At 52.0% G+C, this 13,683-nt stretch overlaps 1 protein-coding gene across 3 annotated transcripts in view; it reads left to right on the top strand.

The window, feature by feature from the left end:
- Igfn1 (immunoglobulin like and fibronectin type III domain containing 1) overlaps nucleotides 1-12,482 on the top strand; it is a 46,007-nt gene extending 33,525 nt beyond the window's left edge. For all 3 annotated transcript variants that reach the window (XM_077802397.1, XM_077802398.1, XM_077802396.1), the window contains 12 exons: nucleotides 453-577; nucleotides 1,463-1,604; nucleotides 1,978-2,277; nucleotides 2,907-3,206; nucleotides 3,691-3,864; nucleotides 4,893-5,021; nucleotides 6,318-6,620; nucleotides 7,524-7,612; nucleotides 9,007-9,202; nucleotides 9,905-10,204; nucleotides 11,135-11,461; nucleotides 12,286-12,482. In XM_077802397.1, coding sequence (XP_077658523.1) covers nucleotides 453-577; nucleotides 1,463-1,604; nucleotides 1,978-2,277; nucleotides 2,907-3,206; nucleotides 3,691-3,864; nucleotides 4,893-5,021; nucleotides 6,318-6,620; nucleotides 7,524-7,612; nucleotides 9,007-9,202; nucleotides 9,905-10,204; nucleotides 11,135-11,461; nucleotides 12,286-12,299 — 2,399 coding nt within the window. In that variant the 3' untranslated portion in view covers nucleotides 12,300-12,482. The remainder of the gene's footprint in view (nucleotides 1-452; nucleotides 578-1,462; nucleotides 1,605-1,977; nucleotides 2,278-2,906; nucleotides 3,207-3,690; nucleotides 3,865-4,892; nucleotides 5,022-6,317; nucleotides 6,621-7,523; nucleotides 7,613-9,006; nucleotides 9,203-9,904; nucleotides 10,205-11,134; nucleotides 11,462-12,285) is intronic.
- Nucleotides 12,483-13,683: the final 1,201 nt, after the last annotated feature.

Here is a 13,683-nt window from a genome sequence, read left to right as displayed (position 1 = left end):
TTCCTGGCTGGGCTATTTGGGGTGGGGTGCAGCAAAGCAGAAGTGTCCTGAACACTGGGATGCCTGGGCCATTCCCATCCGTGCCAGCACCCCCATTTTCAGGAGCCTCTTGCAAATTCAGTAAACAACTACTTCCTCTTTGTATAGACTGATTCCAGGCTGTGTGAGACTCAGAGGCCCCCTGGGTACCTGGTCTTAAAATCCTATGACCGAAATTCTAGAGTTGTGAAGCAGGCCAGAGATCCCCCTTCCCCCAGAAGACCCTGGGGACTTCCTATCTGTGTGACTCAGGGGCCCCTCTACCAGCCTAGGTCCTGCTGAGAAAAGTGGAGGCTTGTCTGTGCTGACACTGGGGGATCCCAATGGGCAGGACCATGGTGGCCATCCCCAGGGTGCAGCGCAGGCTATGACCTGGGAGGCTGGGCCTTGAGGACTCCTTTGTATATCTCCAGGCCCCAGGGGCTACTTCTCTCAGGGCTTGGCTGACACAGAGGTGCAGCAGGGGAAGGCCGCCACGCTTTCCTGTACCCTCACCAGGGACCTGGGACCTGGTGCCTGGTTTAAGGATGGAGTCAAGGTATTGTCCCCTCACTCTTTCTTTTTAAAACAAATGTAGGTGCCTGTGGGGGTGGGGGCAGGGACAAAGCAGAGGGATAGAGGGTAGAAGGTTGGCTAAAAAATTGTTTATTACTCTTAATTTTACTTATGTACCCACCTTGAGAGAAGCTTAAATAGCCAGCAACTTGGTGTGTTTAAAATAAAAAAAATCATAAATGAATGTGGTACCAGCCAATCCCGTGGCATACCCCTTGTTCTTCCACCACCCCCAATGTCTTCTCTACACCTGCACCTGCCAAGGTCCACCCACCCTTCAAGGCATCATACAAATGCACCTTCCCATCCCAACCAGGGGCCTCTTTCGTCAGTCTTGCAGCTCCTCTGTGCTCCCTCATAGCTCTCACGTCAGGAGGAGATAGCATAGGGGTTCAGAGCACATGGCATCCGGGAGATCTGATTCCAGATATCCAGTTATGTGACTTGGACAAGTTCCTTGCCTATAAAATGGAACTAACAATACTACCTTTTTTTTTTTTTTTTTGTACTGGAGATTTAACACAGAAGGGATGTTACCACTGAGCCACATCCCCAGCCCTTTTAATTTTTGAGACAATTTAGCAACTAAGTTGCTTAGGGCCTTGCTAACTTGCTAAGACTCAACTCAGACTTGTGATCCTCTTGCCTCAGCCTCCCAAGTTGCTGGGATTACAGGCATGCGCCACTGAGCCCTGCTAATACTACCTATCTGATAAGGTTGTTGTCACAGTTAAATGAGGTACGAAGCAAGGAGTGCCTGTGCAGGCACAAAGCTATCAGATCCCATAGCAACTGCACCAGCAGAGGGCGCTGGAGGAGCCAGGTGCGCATGGGAGTGACTGTCTCTTGCTTTGGCCCTTTTCTCCAGCTCACTGCCCAGGATGGGGTCGTCTTTGAGCAAGATGGCCTGGTGCACAGACTCCTCATCGACTGCGTGCAGGGCACCCAGGCTGGGAGGTACACCTTTGTGGCCGGCAACCAGCAGAGCCAGGCCACCCTGACCGTCCAGGGTGAGGTCCAGCCCTGTCCTTACCTGTCTGGCAGTCTCTGCAAAAGTAGATAAGCTTTACTTTGAAACCCCTTAATTTTTTTGTAGCCAGTCTTCAGCTTTTCAGTCTGAGAAGATGACTTATAAAACCAACCCAAGGTCTTCCCCTTCCAGTGTCTTATCTCCTTCCTTGCTAGGAAGTCCTTGGTGAGGTCCTTGGTGAGGTCTAACCCTGGTTCCTCCTGCTTTAAAGTTCATTTGCCTTATATGTCCTCATGAGGTGGGGTGTGGGGTTCCTTACTCTTAGCCCAATCTCCCTTCTGGATTCTTCTTTCAGTGTTCCCAGGGACCTGGTGCCTGTCTTCTTTGACTCCCTTGTCCTGTTTTTTCTCCAGATCCCCCCATAATTGCTCCAGATGTGACAGAGAAACTGAGAGAGCCACTGGTGGTCAAGGCTGGGAAGCCGGTGACAATGAAGATCCCCTTCCAGAGCCACTTCCCTGTTCAGGCCACCTGGAGGAAAGATGGGGCCGAGGTGGTGGGCAGCAGCCACAGAGGGGCCCAGGTGGCCCTGGGGGATGGCTACACACGACTGTGCCTTCCCAGCACGAGCAGGAAGGACGGTGGCCGGTACAGCGTGATGCTAAGGAGCGAGAGAGGCTCTGTGCAGGCTGAGCTCACCCTGCAAGTCATAGGTGCCAACCCCAGCCTTCGCCCCATCCAAGGCCTGAGGGTCCCTGAGATTCCAGGTCCTCCCTGACAGTAGGGGCAGGTCTGGGGTGCAGTCTCTGTGGGCTCTGATCCTTTTTTGCATGCTGTTTTGCATCCAAAGCCACCCCTGTCTGTCCACTGTCTGCTCCCTAAACTGAGCAGGAAGATGCAGTTTGGATGAACAAGGCCCAGGCTCCTGCTGGGAGGATGTGGTTATTCTCCCACAAGCCCCAAAGCACAGGGTGCTAGGGAAGTTGCTGGAGTGAGATTGAGGCCCCCAGCTTCAGTGGTGCTAGCAACATAGGACTGCTGTGTCCAGGAGGCTGAGCTGGTCCCATGCACCCACCCAATGGGGCTGGTATGGGTTAAAGCATTCCATGGTACATGTGTGTGTGTGTGTGTGTGTGTGTGTGTGTGTATGAGTGTGTTGGGGAAGTAGAGACCAGGGACATCTGTCTGTCTCAGGAAACCTGTGAACCTCTGGGTAATGCCCAAGGCTCTCTGGGTAGTCCACCCCATTGCAGGCTTGCCCACTGTTGAGGGAAGGCCAACATGGCTTCTTTCCAACTTCTCTGACCCCTTTCTCCTCCTGCTCCTCTCCGTGGATCCTCAGACAAGCCTCAGCCCCCACAGGGCCCCTTGGAGGTGCAGGATGGCCACAGGGCTGGTGTCTGCCTCCGCTGGCGGCCCCCGAAGGATGATGGGGGCCGGGCCGTAGAGCACTACGTGGTGGAGAGGCGACAGGCTGGCAGGAGCACTTGGCTGAAGGTGGGCGAACCCCCCACTGACAGCACTACCTTCACCGATGCCGGCGTGGAGCAGGGCAGAAAGTACACTTTTCGTGTGCGAGCTGTGACCTCGGAGGGGGCTGGGGAGGCCCTGGAGTCTGAGGAGGTGTTGGTGGCTCCTGACGGTGAGAGAAAGGGCTGGGGCTGGCGGTTGGAACACTCTTAAATCCACATTGGGCCAGAGGGCAAGCAGGTCTGCCCCTGCAGCTAAAGAGCACTGGCTTCTGCCTGGGTCCTTGAAGTCCTTCTAAAGCCCAATGGAGACTCCTTGCCTCAGCTTGATTTGGGATCTGGCAACCAGGACAGGAAATAAGATAGATGGTGTCTGTGGGAGTGAAGGGACCGGCACACAGCCTGCTCTCTCAGGGCCCGAGCAGAGGCCAGCATCTTCCTCTATCACATCCTCCTAGTTTGGGATTTCCTAACAGGGGACTTAAGGCTGAAAGATTTTGAACCTATCATGCCTGAATCTGAACAGTGTCCCAGAGCAGTCTAGCCAATCCCTACAGTCCCAGGAAAGAGTAGGGTGCCAGATGTCCCGTGCCTTCTACCTCAGAATCTCCTCATGAGCCTTAGCCTCTGGCTGACCTTCACCTTCTTTGCTCCCAGCAATCCCAGGGCCCCCTTCCACCCCGGCCATTCTATCAGCCTCCAGCCAGGGCATCACTCTCACATGGACGGCACCTCGGGGCCCTGGCAGTGCCCACATCCTGGGTTACCTGGTTGAGAAGCGCAAGAAGGGAAGCAACACCTGGATAGCAGTGAACGATCAGCCCATGTCAGGTGAGCAGGCCTGAGGGATGCTTCTCATTTCCCTGGCTCCAAGTTGCTTAGACCTCCTCTTGGCATAGGAGCGTTGCCAGTCCAAATTGGTTTAATAGAATAGGTCTCATCTGGGATGATTTTGTCTCGAGGGGACATTGGCAATATGTGGAGCCATTTTTGATTGTCACAACTGGGTGCGGAGTAGATGATACCAGTACATGATATGAAGGAGCCAGGGTTATGCTGACTATCCTACAATACACAAGAGCTCCCCTACTCCCAACAAAACCAAAAAATTATCTGGCAAGAAACATCAACAGTGCTGAGGTTGAGGAACCCTGGTTTACAGAAGTCCTAGGTTGGAGCCAGAGATGAAGGTGTGAGTCCTGGGCCCTCTACTTCTGACCTTGTCTTTGGGTAGCCCTCTTCTTCTCTAGATCTATTTCCTCATCCACAAGTAGAGAGAATAGAACAATCCTCATGGTTCTGCCTCATTAAGTAGATTTCTAAGAACCAGCTGCTTTCTGAGATCAGAAAGAACTTGAAAAAGCCAAAGCGTTGGGTAGATGATAAGGTATCCCATGACCCTTTGCATTTCTGTGTTTTGCATGCTGTGGAAGCCAGGTTTGTGGAGGAAAGAAGGGACCAGAGCAGACAGTCAGGAGACTGGCTTCTAGTTGTGGCTGAACTACTTAGGAGCAGAACCCTCTCAGGGCCTTGTAACTCCACCTCCAGAAAGATGGAGATGAAGGAAGGGCACCACCCTCCCAACTCCCCTACTGATTCAACTTCATTTAAATCAACAGCTCTGTAAGGTAGCATAATCTGGAGAGATTAAGGCACTTCAGCAAATTGGTGGCAGAACCAGATAGGGATTTGGGACCCCAGCATCTTTTCACCTTGGAGAGAACTGAGTCACACGTGGATGGCCAGAGAAGGGAAGTATTAGGGCCCAGCCTTGTTCTTCTTTGAACTCGGAAGCACCAAGATGTCTGTTCATCTCCTGGTCCCCCAGTGTGGGATTAATGTAGGATGTCTCTTCACAGAGAGGAAGTGCACTGTGGAAGATGTGCGGCAGGGCTGTCAGTATGAGTTCCGGGTCACAGCAGTGGCCCCCTCAGGCCTTGGAGAGCCTGGACCCCCATCTGATGCTGTCCTTGCCCGAGACCCCATGAGTGAGTAGGACATCAACCCAAGGGGTGGTGGTGGGATGGGTGGTGAGTATGGGATGGTTCTGAAGCCCAGTGGGACAGGACAGGAGGTCACAGGTAGGAGAAAGTGGCCAGGAGGGCTGGAAGATACCGGTTAAAAGGCCACTGGGGTCAGGCATATCTTAGGGGCCCTAAATTGAAATCAGTCAGAATTAGAAGACTCCTTCCTGACCATGTCACTTGCTCTCAGTCCCCAAGTTTGGCCAGGCAGCAGTCTGTTTGAATGAATACACTGGGAATAGAATATTTTATAAATTTAATTGTTCAAAGGGGCATCTAAATTTCAGTCCTAGGAAGGGCAAAGTGTGGAATGGAGGGATGAGGGAGGAGAACTGGCTGTGCACCTTTTCTTGGCAAGGAAAATCTCTCTTGACTCCTCTATAATCAGTGATGAAAATGGAGATAGCAAATAGGATAGGCAGTGTTGGGGTAGTAGTCACAAGGGTGACTACATTTCCCTAGATTTTTTTGAGGGGGGTTGCTGGGATTGTACCCAGGGCCTCACACATGCTGGACCAGTGCTCTACCACTGAGCTACACCCCCCACCCTATGTTTCTAAGATTCTTGCTACTGAGCAAACTCTGGGCAGCATCACCAGGGAACTTATTAGGGTTCGCTCAGGCCTCACCTCCGACCTACTGAATCAGATCTGTGTTTTTAACCACATTCCCTGGTGATTTGTATACAGAAAGCACTTCCCTAGACCAACACTTTCCAAACTTCACTGGGAATTTATTTAGAGACACCCAGGAGCTCTTCCTGCCCTGTTGCTCAGGATGCACCCAAATCAGAATCTCTGGGGCTGCCCATATTTTTAAGCTCCCAGGTGGGTCCAACATTCAGCACTTTCCAAAGCCCTTCTACATGTACCCTGCCTTTCCTGTGTTCCAGACAGCCCCCTCCTGGTGTAGGGAGCGCTGTTATTGTTTCTGTTTAACAGATGTGTCTGCTCTGCGTGCCCAGAGGCAGTTCTAACTCAGCACTTACAGTTCAGAAAAAAGACACAGTTCTAGTCTTCAGGGATAAAGGATCCTAAGAGGTCATCCACTAAAGTCCCCCATTTTCAAGAATTAGAGAGGGTGGTTAGGTACTGGACAGAGGCAGAGTTTGGTTCAGGTAGGTGCTTCAGGGGCCACGAAGTGAAAGGACCCCAAGAGAAAGAAACTGTCTCCCATGGGAAGGCTAATCAATGTCCACCTGAGTGACCTCCACCAAGAGAGGCTGATGCCATTTCTGATATTTCCACGGTGCTTGACCAGGACCCCCTGGGCCTGTGCGGGATCTTCAAGTCACGGACACATCACACACCAGCATCACCCTGAGCTGGGTGGGGCCAGATGCCCAGGATGGGGACAAAGCTCAGGGATATGTGGTGGAGCTGTGTGGCTCAGACAGTCTCCAGTGGAGCCCATGCCACATGGACACTGTGCCAGGGACCTCCTTCACAGTCAAGGGGCTTCGGCCTCGAGAGGGCTACTTTGTGCGGGTGACAGCAGTTAATGACGGGGGCCACGGCCAGCCCACTGCCCTGGACACCGTAGTGCACACCGTGCCTGTTACTGGTGAGTGCCACCTCTTTCCCACACTGAGCCCTGCAGGCTCTTCCTGAGAGGGGCTGCCAAGCAGCCACCATGCACGTGCTGAGCCAGGATCCCCTTCCCCAGCCTAACAAAGTAACATGTGTTGACACTTCCCATGTGCAAGGTGCTGGGCTGGGCAGGCCTAGTTGGAAATGGTTTCTCATTGCAACTCATTACAAAGTTGATATTATTTTTATGCCCAACATACAGAGAAGGAAACTGAGATCCCAGGTTCTTTTCCCAATGTCTCACCCTTGGTATGAGGCAGAGCCAGGATTTGAAACAGGTGACTCCAAGGCACAAGGGCCGCTTAGCTCAGGCAGTTCCTGGTCAGGATGGAGCATGCCCCAGACCCCGTTACCAAAAGGTGGACTGTCTTTCCCTTTGGGTCTTAGTTACTAGAGCCAGCTGACCTGTCTTTGACCCAAGTTGACACTGGGCCAGCCCAGCTGACCCTAGTCATCACGTGAAAATAAGGAGAAAAGCACACAGCACCTGGAGTCCAAAATCTCAGAATCTTGTCCTGGCTCTGTTCCTAACTCGGTGTGACCCCAGGCAAGTCACCTCCTGTCTCAGATTGGTGGTTATGTCACCTGCAGAACCAAAGAGATGGACTGTTTGTCACTTCCTTCTTCCAGGCTAACCCTAACCCTCTGCCTTCCCTACCCAACTCCTGTCCCTCTCCTCCAGCATGTCCCCACCACTCCTGGGGCTCCCCTCCCCACTTTCTTCTGCCCAGTGCCTCTCCTTTGAGGTTCTTCAGCCAGATGGGATTTTAGCAGCAATTAGACTGGCCTGGCCTCCCTTTCTGCTTTGCTGCGTTGGTGACCGGGGGGCTGGGGTCCAACCGTGGAGGGAGGTGACGAGCCATTTTGTGTGTTCCAGGCTGTCCCAAGTTCCTCATGGACTCCAGTGCAAAGGACTCACTGATGGCCAGAGTTGGGGACACCATTCGTGTGCCTGTCTCCTTTGAAGTGAGTGGGTCTAGAAGGTGTGGGGAAGGGAACCCAGAGTGGCCCAGGGAGCCAGAGAGCTCTGTGGTTCTCTTGCCTTTGTTGTTGTTGTTGTTGTTTTTGGGGGTGGGGGTCTGTAGTCAGTGAAGTCAGGCCACAGGTGAGGAAGGAGGGAGGAGGGTCCTCTTTAGTGGCATAGCACATCCCTGGTGGCTGGGTGGCCTTTCTGCTCCCTGTACAGTATACACAACCCTCTAATGGTACCTTCTGGTACTTCACCTCCAAATTAGGGCTCTCACTTTTCCTCACCACTGTGAATTCAGAGGGTCTCAGGATGATCCTCCACCGATGCTAACACCTCCCGGCTCTAGGGACACCATAGCACTAGCATAGTGATTAAAAGCACAGATTGCCTGGGTTCAAATTCCAATGTCATCACTGACTTTGGACAAATACCCTAACCTCTCTGTTTCAACTTCCTCCTCTTTCAATGGGGATAAATAGAACCTAGCTGAAAGGGTTGTTTTCAGAAGGACTCAATCCCCTGAAAGCACATGAACAGCCTGGTGTATGGCCAGCATTCAATAAGTGTTACTTTTATTATTATCATATTTATTGTTATCAAAATCATTATCACCTGTGTGGGAGGCTCAGCAATGGCAGAGCCATAATGCATCTCTGCCTTAATCTAAATGACATGTTTTTAGCTATTAAACACTGGAGGACAATGGCAGCAATGACATGTTAAACATGTACTGAGCGTTCTCTACGTTCTCAGCCCTGAACGTTCCAAGTATTGGTAACTCCTTGAGTCCTTGGATTGTTAGTCCAGGTGCTAACAATCAGTTTCTGTTAGCTTCCCCAGTGTGCCTGCCACTGAGGTTCCCACAGGCGGTTGGCAGTATGGTCATCAAGCAGCTGGACCGGTCTCCCCAGTCAGTCAGGGTCACCACAGTTCTAGACCAGACCACTATAATTGCCCTCCTGCATTCTCTCCCTATCGCAGGGATTCCCAAGTCACCCCCTGCCTGGTCTTTCTCACTCCCATCCAGCACCAGGTGAATCCAGATTCAGTGATGTTTTCTTGCTCAACGTCTTAGAGCAGCAGCTCAGTGCTTAGAGAATAAGACCCGGATGTCTGCATGGGTGGGGTGTGGGGGTATTGCCTAGCCTACCTGGCTAGCTTCCTTTCCTATTCCACCACCCCCACCTGCCAGCCCCACACTTCATCACCGCCTCTCTACTGGCCTGCTTCTGAACAGGCACTTGCCCACCTCTGAGTTTGCACAAACATTTTCCCTCCCAGAATGTTCTTCTCACCACTTCTACCCTAGGCCCAGCTTGAATGGCTCCACTTCCACACCACCACCAAAGCTCCCACTTCTCAACCCTTCCTTCCTCTCATTTTCCTCCAGGCTGGCCCCATGCCTGAGGTGACCTGGCTGAAGGACGGCTTGACTTTGTCCAAGAGAAGTGTGACCACCACCAAGGATGGCCTTACCCAGCTTCTGATTCCTACAGCTGGCCTCTCAGACAGTGGTCGCTATACCGTGGTGCTGAGGAACCTTCAGGGGAAGGAGGCTGCCTACGACTTCCTCATCAGGGTGGCAGGTGAGGTGGCACGGCTCTGGGCTCCAAGCACTGGCTGGGCCACTCACTGAAGCATGGAGTCTTCACCTGCCTGGGCACAGGTCTCAGCCATTCTACTGGCCTGTGTGTGCAAGGTGGCACACTGTCTACTTTTCCTCTGTGCTTGAAGACAGGAAGAAGGGCAGGGGGAGGGTCTCTTATGGGCTTTAATTATTCTTCTGACTCAGGACCTTAGGGACAATTCAGCCACATCCCCTCCCTAGACCCCAGTTAGTCTTGGTTTGGAGCCCATGGGCAATGGTGGTCACCACCATTACAGCACTGGAAAGACCCCATGGAAAGAAGTGTCTGGGTCCCTTGTACAGGATAAAGGTTGCCCTCCCCTGAAGTAACTCCCGGGCAGTCCCTTATCCTGGAGAAGTCCCTGGATATTCAGACAAGATGAAACAGATGAATGGAGGGAGGCTGTACCTTGATTTTGTGAAAACCTCTGTCCATGTCCTATGTGATTTTCCCTAAAAACTCAAGTGAATTAAAACGTATTCTTTTGGGAAAGGTTTTCTACCCTCTACAGATAACTGTGCACCCCTGACCAAGTGCCCTCCAGTTACCTGCCTTCCAAGATTGCAACTCCCAGAAGACTCAGGGGCTCTGGAGGGGACCATACCAGAAGCCCTGCTGGGTCCCCTGCAGTGCATGCTCCCTCTACCCTGTCTCCTGCAGCATGCCCACAGGCTCCTGGGCCCATCCGCTTGCAGGAGAATGTGCCCAGGACAGTGACAGTCCAGTGGGAGCCCTCTCCAGACGAGGTCCAGGGTCCCCCTCTGCACTACACGGTGCTGATGCGCTCCTCGTCACACGGCTCCTGGCGCGAGGTGGCTGACCACATCCACACCAACCACTTCACCTTCCTGGGTGTCCTTCCTGGCATTGAGTACCACTTCCGAGTAGTGGCCAAGAATGAGCTGGGGACCAGCAGACCCTCAGACACCAGTGAACCCTGGTGCCTCCCCAGGCAGCGAGGTGAGGGTCCCCTGGAGGGGGAGAACTTAGCTGACTATGCTCTGTGCTTAGGCCACCTATTCTAGGGTGGTGGGATGTGCAGGGTGGGGCAGAGTGGCAGCTATGGCAGAGATGGCGGGGAGCCTGTCCAATGAACCGGACCCTGGGTCCAGCCAGAACCAGAGCCATGGCTTGGTCTTCCCAGCTCCTGCCTGACCCCTCCTCTACTGATGTTCCTTGTGTTCTGACTCGGGGTAGGTCCTCTCTGCAGGGAGAACTAGTTGGCCTGTGGGTGTTTGGGTGGATTGTATATTGGGGGGACCACAACAGAAGCCCTGCTGGGTCTTTAGGGAGCCCACCAAGGCTGTCCCCTCTAGAGTGTCTTGGCTAGGGATCAGGAAAAGACTTCTCTACCTGGCTCTGTGTGAACTGTCGTTTAACTTGCCAACACGGGCCCTCCTTGGACTTGACTTGCCCATTTGGATGAGATGAACAACTCTTGACTTCAGTGGCTACATGCTGCCCACTTGAGCATCCCAGAATGGCCTTCCGCATGCTTCTAGATGAGAGAGGGCTATAAATTTAGCCATAAATTTAGAAGTTAACATGTTTCTGAAAACAAAGTGTATGTTACAATCAAATAGATGTGCACCTTAAAAGAGGTCACTAGAAAAAGCAGATTATAAAATCAGATGGGTGATTTAATTTCTATAAAATGCAAAAATATCTAGAAGTTTCTATCAAAATATTAGCTGCAGTCATTTATATATATGTGGGTAGAGAGATCATGATCGGTTCTTACTCTTATCCTTTGGATTCTGGGTTCTAATCTGTGCGCAGTGAATGTGTGTTAGGCCATGGGCGTCGGCACCGTGAACTTTCTATAGACTTGGCCCAGACAGGTCTTCTCGCTTTCTGACCCTCCTCCCTGTCGCCCTGGTTTCCATGCAGGCAGATTCACAGTGAGGGCTCCCAGCTACCGGGAACCAGACCTGAGCCAGAAGCCCCGGTTCCTGGTGGGCCTGCGGACCCACCTGCTGCCTCCAGGATGCGAGTGTCGCATGACCTGTGCGGTGCAGGGCTCACCCCGGCCTCATGTCACCTGGTTCAAGAATGATCAGAGCCTGGAAGGACACCCCACAGCATACAGCACTGATATGCTGGGCGTGTGCTCCCTCGTCATCCCCAGTGTCTCCCCTAAGGACAGTGGCAAGTACAAGGCTGTGGCTGAGAACCCGCTGGGCCAGGCTGTCAGCACTGCCACCCTCATCGTCACAGGTAAGGGTGGCTGTCCTGGCAATGGGCCACACTGGCAAGGGAGCAGGAAGAGAGCCAGAGGAACAGCCACCTGCCTGCCTTCAGGGAGCTGTCCCCTCTAGAGTGTCTTGGCTGGAGGTCAGGAGACAGACTTCTCTCCCTGGCTCTGTGTGAACTGTCATTTAACTTGCCACCATGGGCCCTCCGTGGCCTAAACTTGCCCAGCTGGGCGAGATGAGCAACTCTTAACTTCAGTGGCTACATGCTGCCCACCTGAGCATCACAGGGTGGCCTTCCGCATGCTTCTAGATGAGAGATGAGAAGCTTCTTCTCTGTGACCACTCATAAATATGTCCAAATAGGGACATTTAGTACCTACAGGGCCATATTGACTCTCTCACTGTAATCTCCAGTAAAGCAAATAGTATTTATTGATAAGAAAACATTTCCCCCCAGTGGTACTGAAAATATATTGTATTTTGAATAGAAAAAAAAGCAATAAATCCTAAACATTTTGACCTTTGTGCAAAAATGACCCTTCAGCCCCGGGTCAGAGCATCTCTCATGGCATCTGTTCAGAGCCACTTAGGTGCTACCCTCAAATGCCCCAGCTTGTAGATATAGATAGTTCCAGAAAGAATTAGGTATTTGGTGGTGGTTAGAGTTGCCCAGAGGGCTAGAGAAAGACTTTACCCAAGCTCTGAGAGCATGTGGTGGCCGTGGATTTGAACCTGGGCCCACTGTGGCAGAGCCCGCAGAGCTAAGCTGTATTGCCTTCACCATGGATAGGTGTGGGAGGGGCAGCTGCCCCTTGTAGACCAGCTGGAATATCCTGTGTCTTGCAGAAACCAGCTCCTAGCCTCGCCCTACTCTGGGATGGCCCTGCCCGGCCCCCCAGCCACGGGATGGATGACAGAACTCTGAAGCTTCACTTCTGACACCCACGCCAGCCTGGAGAGCTGATCCTGAAGGATGGAGTCCATGCCTTGAGACTCAGGAGTGAGAGGGCTTCTGGGGATACTTGCCCAGCAAGACAGAGAGTCCTTGGGGAAGAAAAAGAAGGGTACAAGTGGTGGTCCCAGAATAGTCACTGAAAAGGATGACAGCAAACCTCCCAGGCCTGCCCACATGGATTTCTTTCTTCTCCACTTCAGGAGACCTGGAAAGAGCCCGCGTGCAGGGTGCTCCTTGTTTGCCTAGTCTGGGCCCCTTGGAGGGAGGGTGGGAGAAGCTGAGCCTCTGTGACAACAGGGAGGAAAGAGGAAGAAAAGTCAGAGGTCCTGGGTGAGAATAAGGGCATCAAGGGTGTGTGTTGGGGCATGGGGGATTGTGGGGGGGACACCTTCTGGACTTTCCTTCATTAAAACATCTAAGAAATTTTTGCAAATCAACTTGGGTTTTGTGTGTTCTAGGAAAGATTCCAAAGCAAAGGTTTATGTATACCAGGCTCCTGCTGGGAGACGGGGTGGGCTCTGGTTCAAGGGAAGAACAAGGACAGAGTTAGGCTCTCCTGCAGTACAGGCCTACGCAGTTAATAGCAAGGGCAGAAAAGCCCAGAAAGGTTAGAGGCTCTGTGTAGCAGAGGCCTCCTTTCCTCCCGGCCCATGCTTCCACCCTTAAGCATCCTCCAAGCAGCAGGGCTAGAGCCCTGTCTTGGGGGGTATACGTAAGGGGACCACAGAACTGGTTGCCTAGGACTGACAAATTCCTGTCCCTCCCCAGAGACAGAAACAGTTTGGGCTGGAGAGAATCCTAGAGAGCAGGAACACAATCTGCTCTTCACTCCCTCTTTTTGGATCCTGGTCTCTGCTTTCCACAGTCTCCCTTTCACCCCCTCCCCCAGTTCTGTGGCAGATTCAGGAAGAAAGGAACAAAAATCACAGGACAGGGGGTGGGGACAGCACCAGACCTTCCTTTTTTGCTTTGAAAACCTTACAAGGTTTGTTGAAAATCCCATTGGCCATATATGTACTTATGGGTGTATTTTTAAACATTTTATTCCTTATTCCTCTTCTATTTTCTGGAAAAGGTTGTATACAATTGATGTTCTATCTTCCTTAAATATTTGGTAGAAATTACCAAATAAAACCAGAGGGCTTGGAGTTTTCTTTGTGGAAGGGATTTGGCCACCAAGTGTAAGTCATTTTTTTCAATAGCTATATAAGGCTGTCCAAGTTTTCAGCGTCTTTTTGAATGACATTTGATAACCTATGACTTTCAAAGAATTTGTCCATTTCACCTAA

The sequence above is a fragment of the Urocitellus parryii genome, chromosome 9 (genome assembly GCF_045843805.1).
Source record: "Urocitellus parryii isolate mUroPar1 chromosome 9, mUroPar1.hap1, whole genome shotgun sequence".
NCBI classification, from domain to species: domain Eukaryota; kingdom Metazoa; phylum Chordata; class Mammalia; order Rodentia; family Sciuridae; genus Urocitellus; species Urocitellus parryii.
This window is presented reverse-complemented; position numbering and strand designations above follow the sequence as displayed.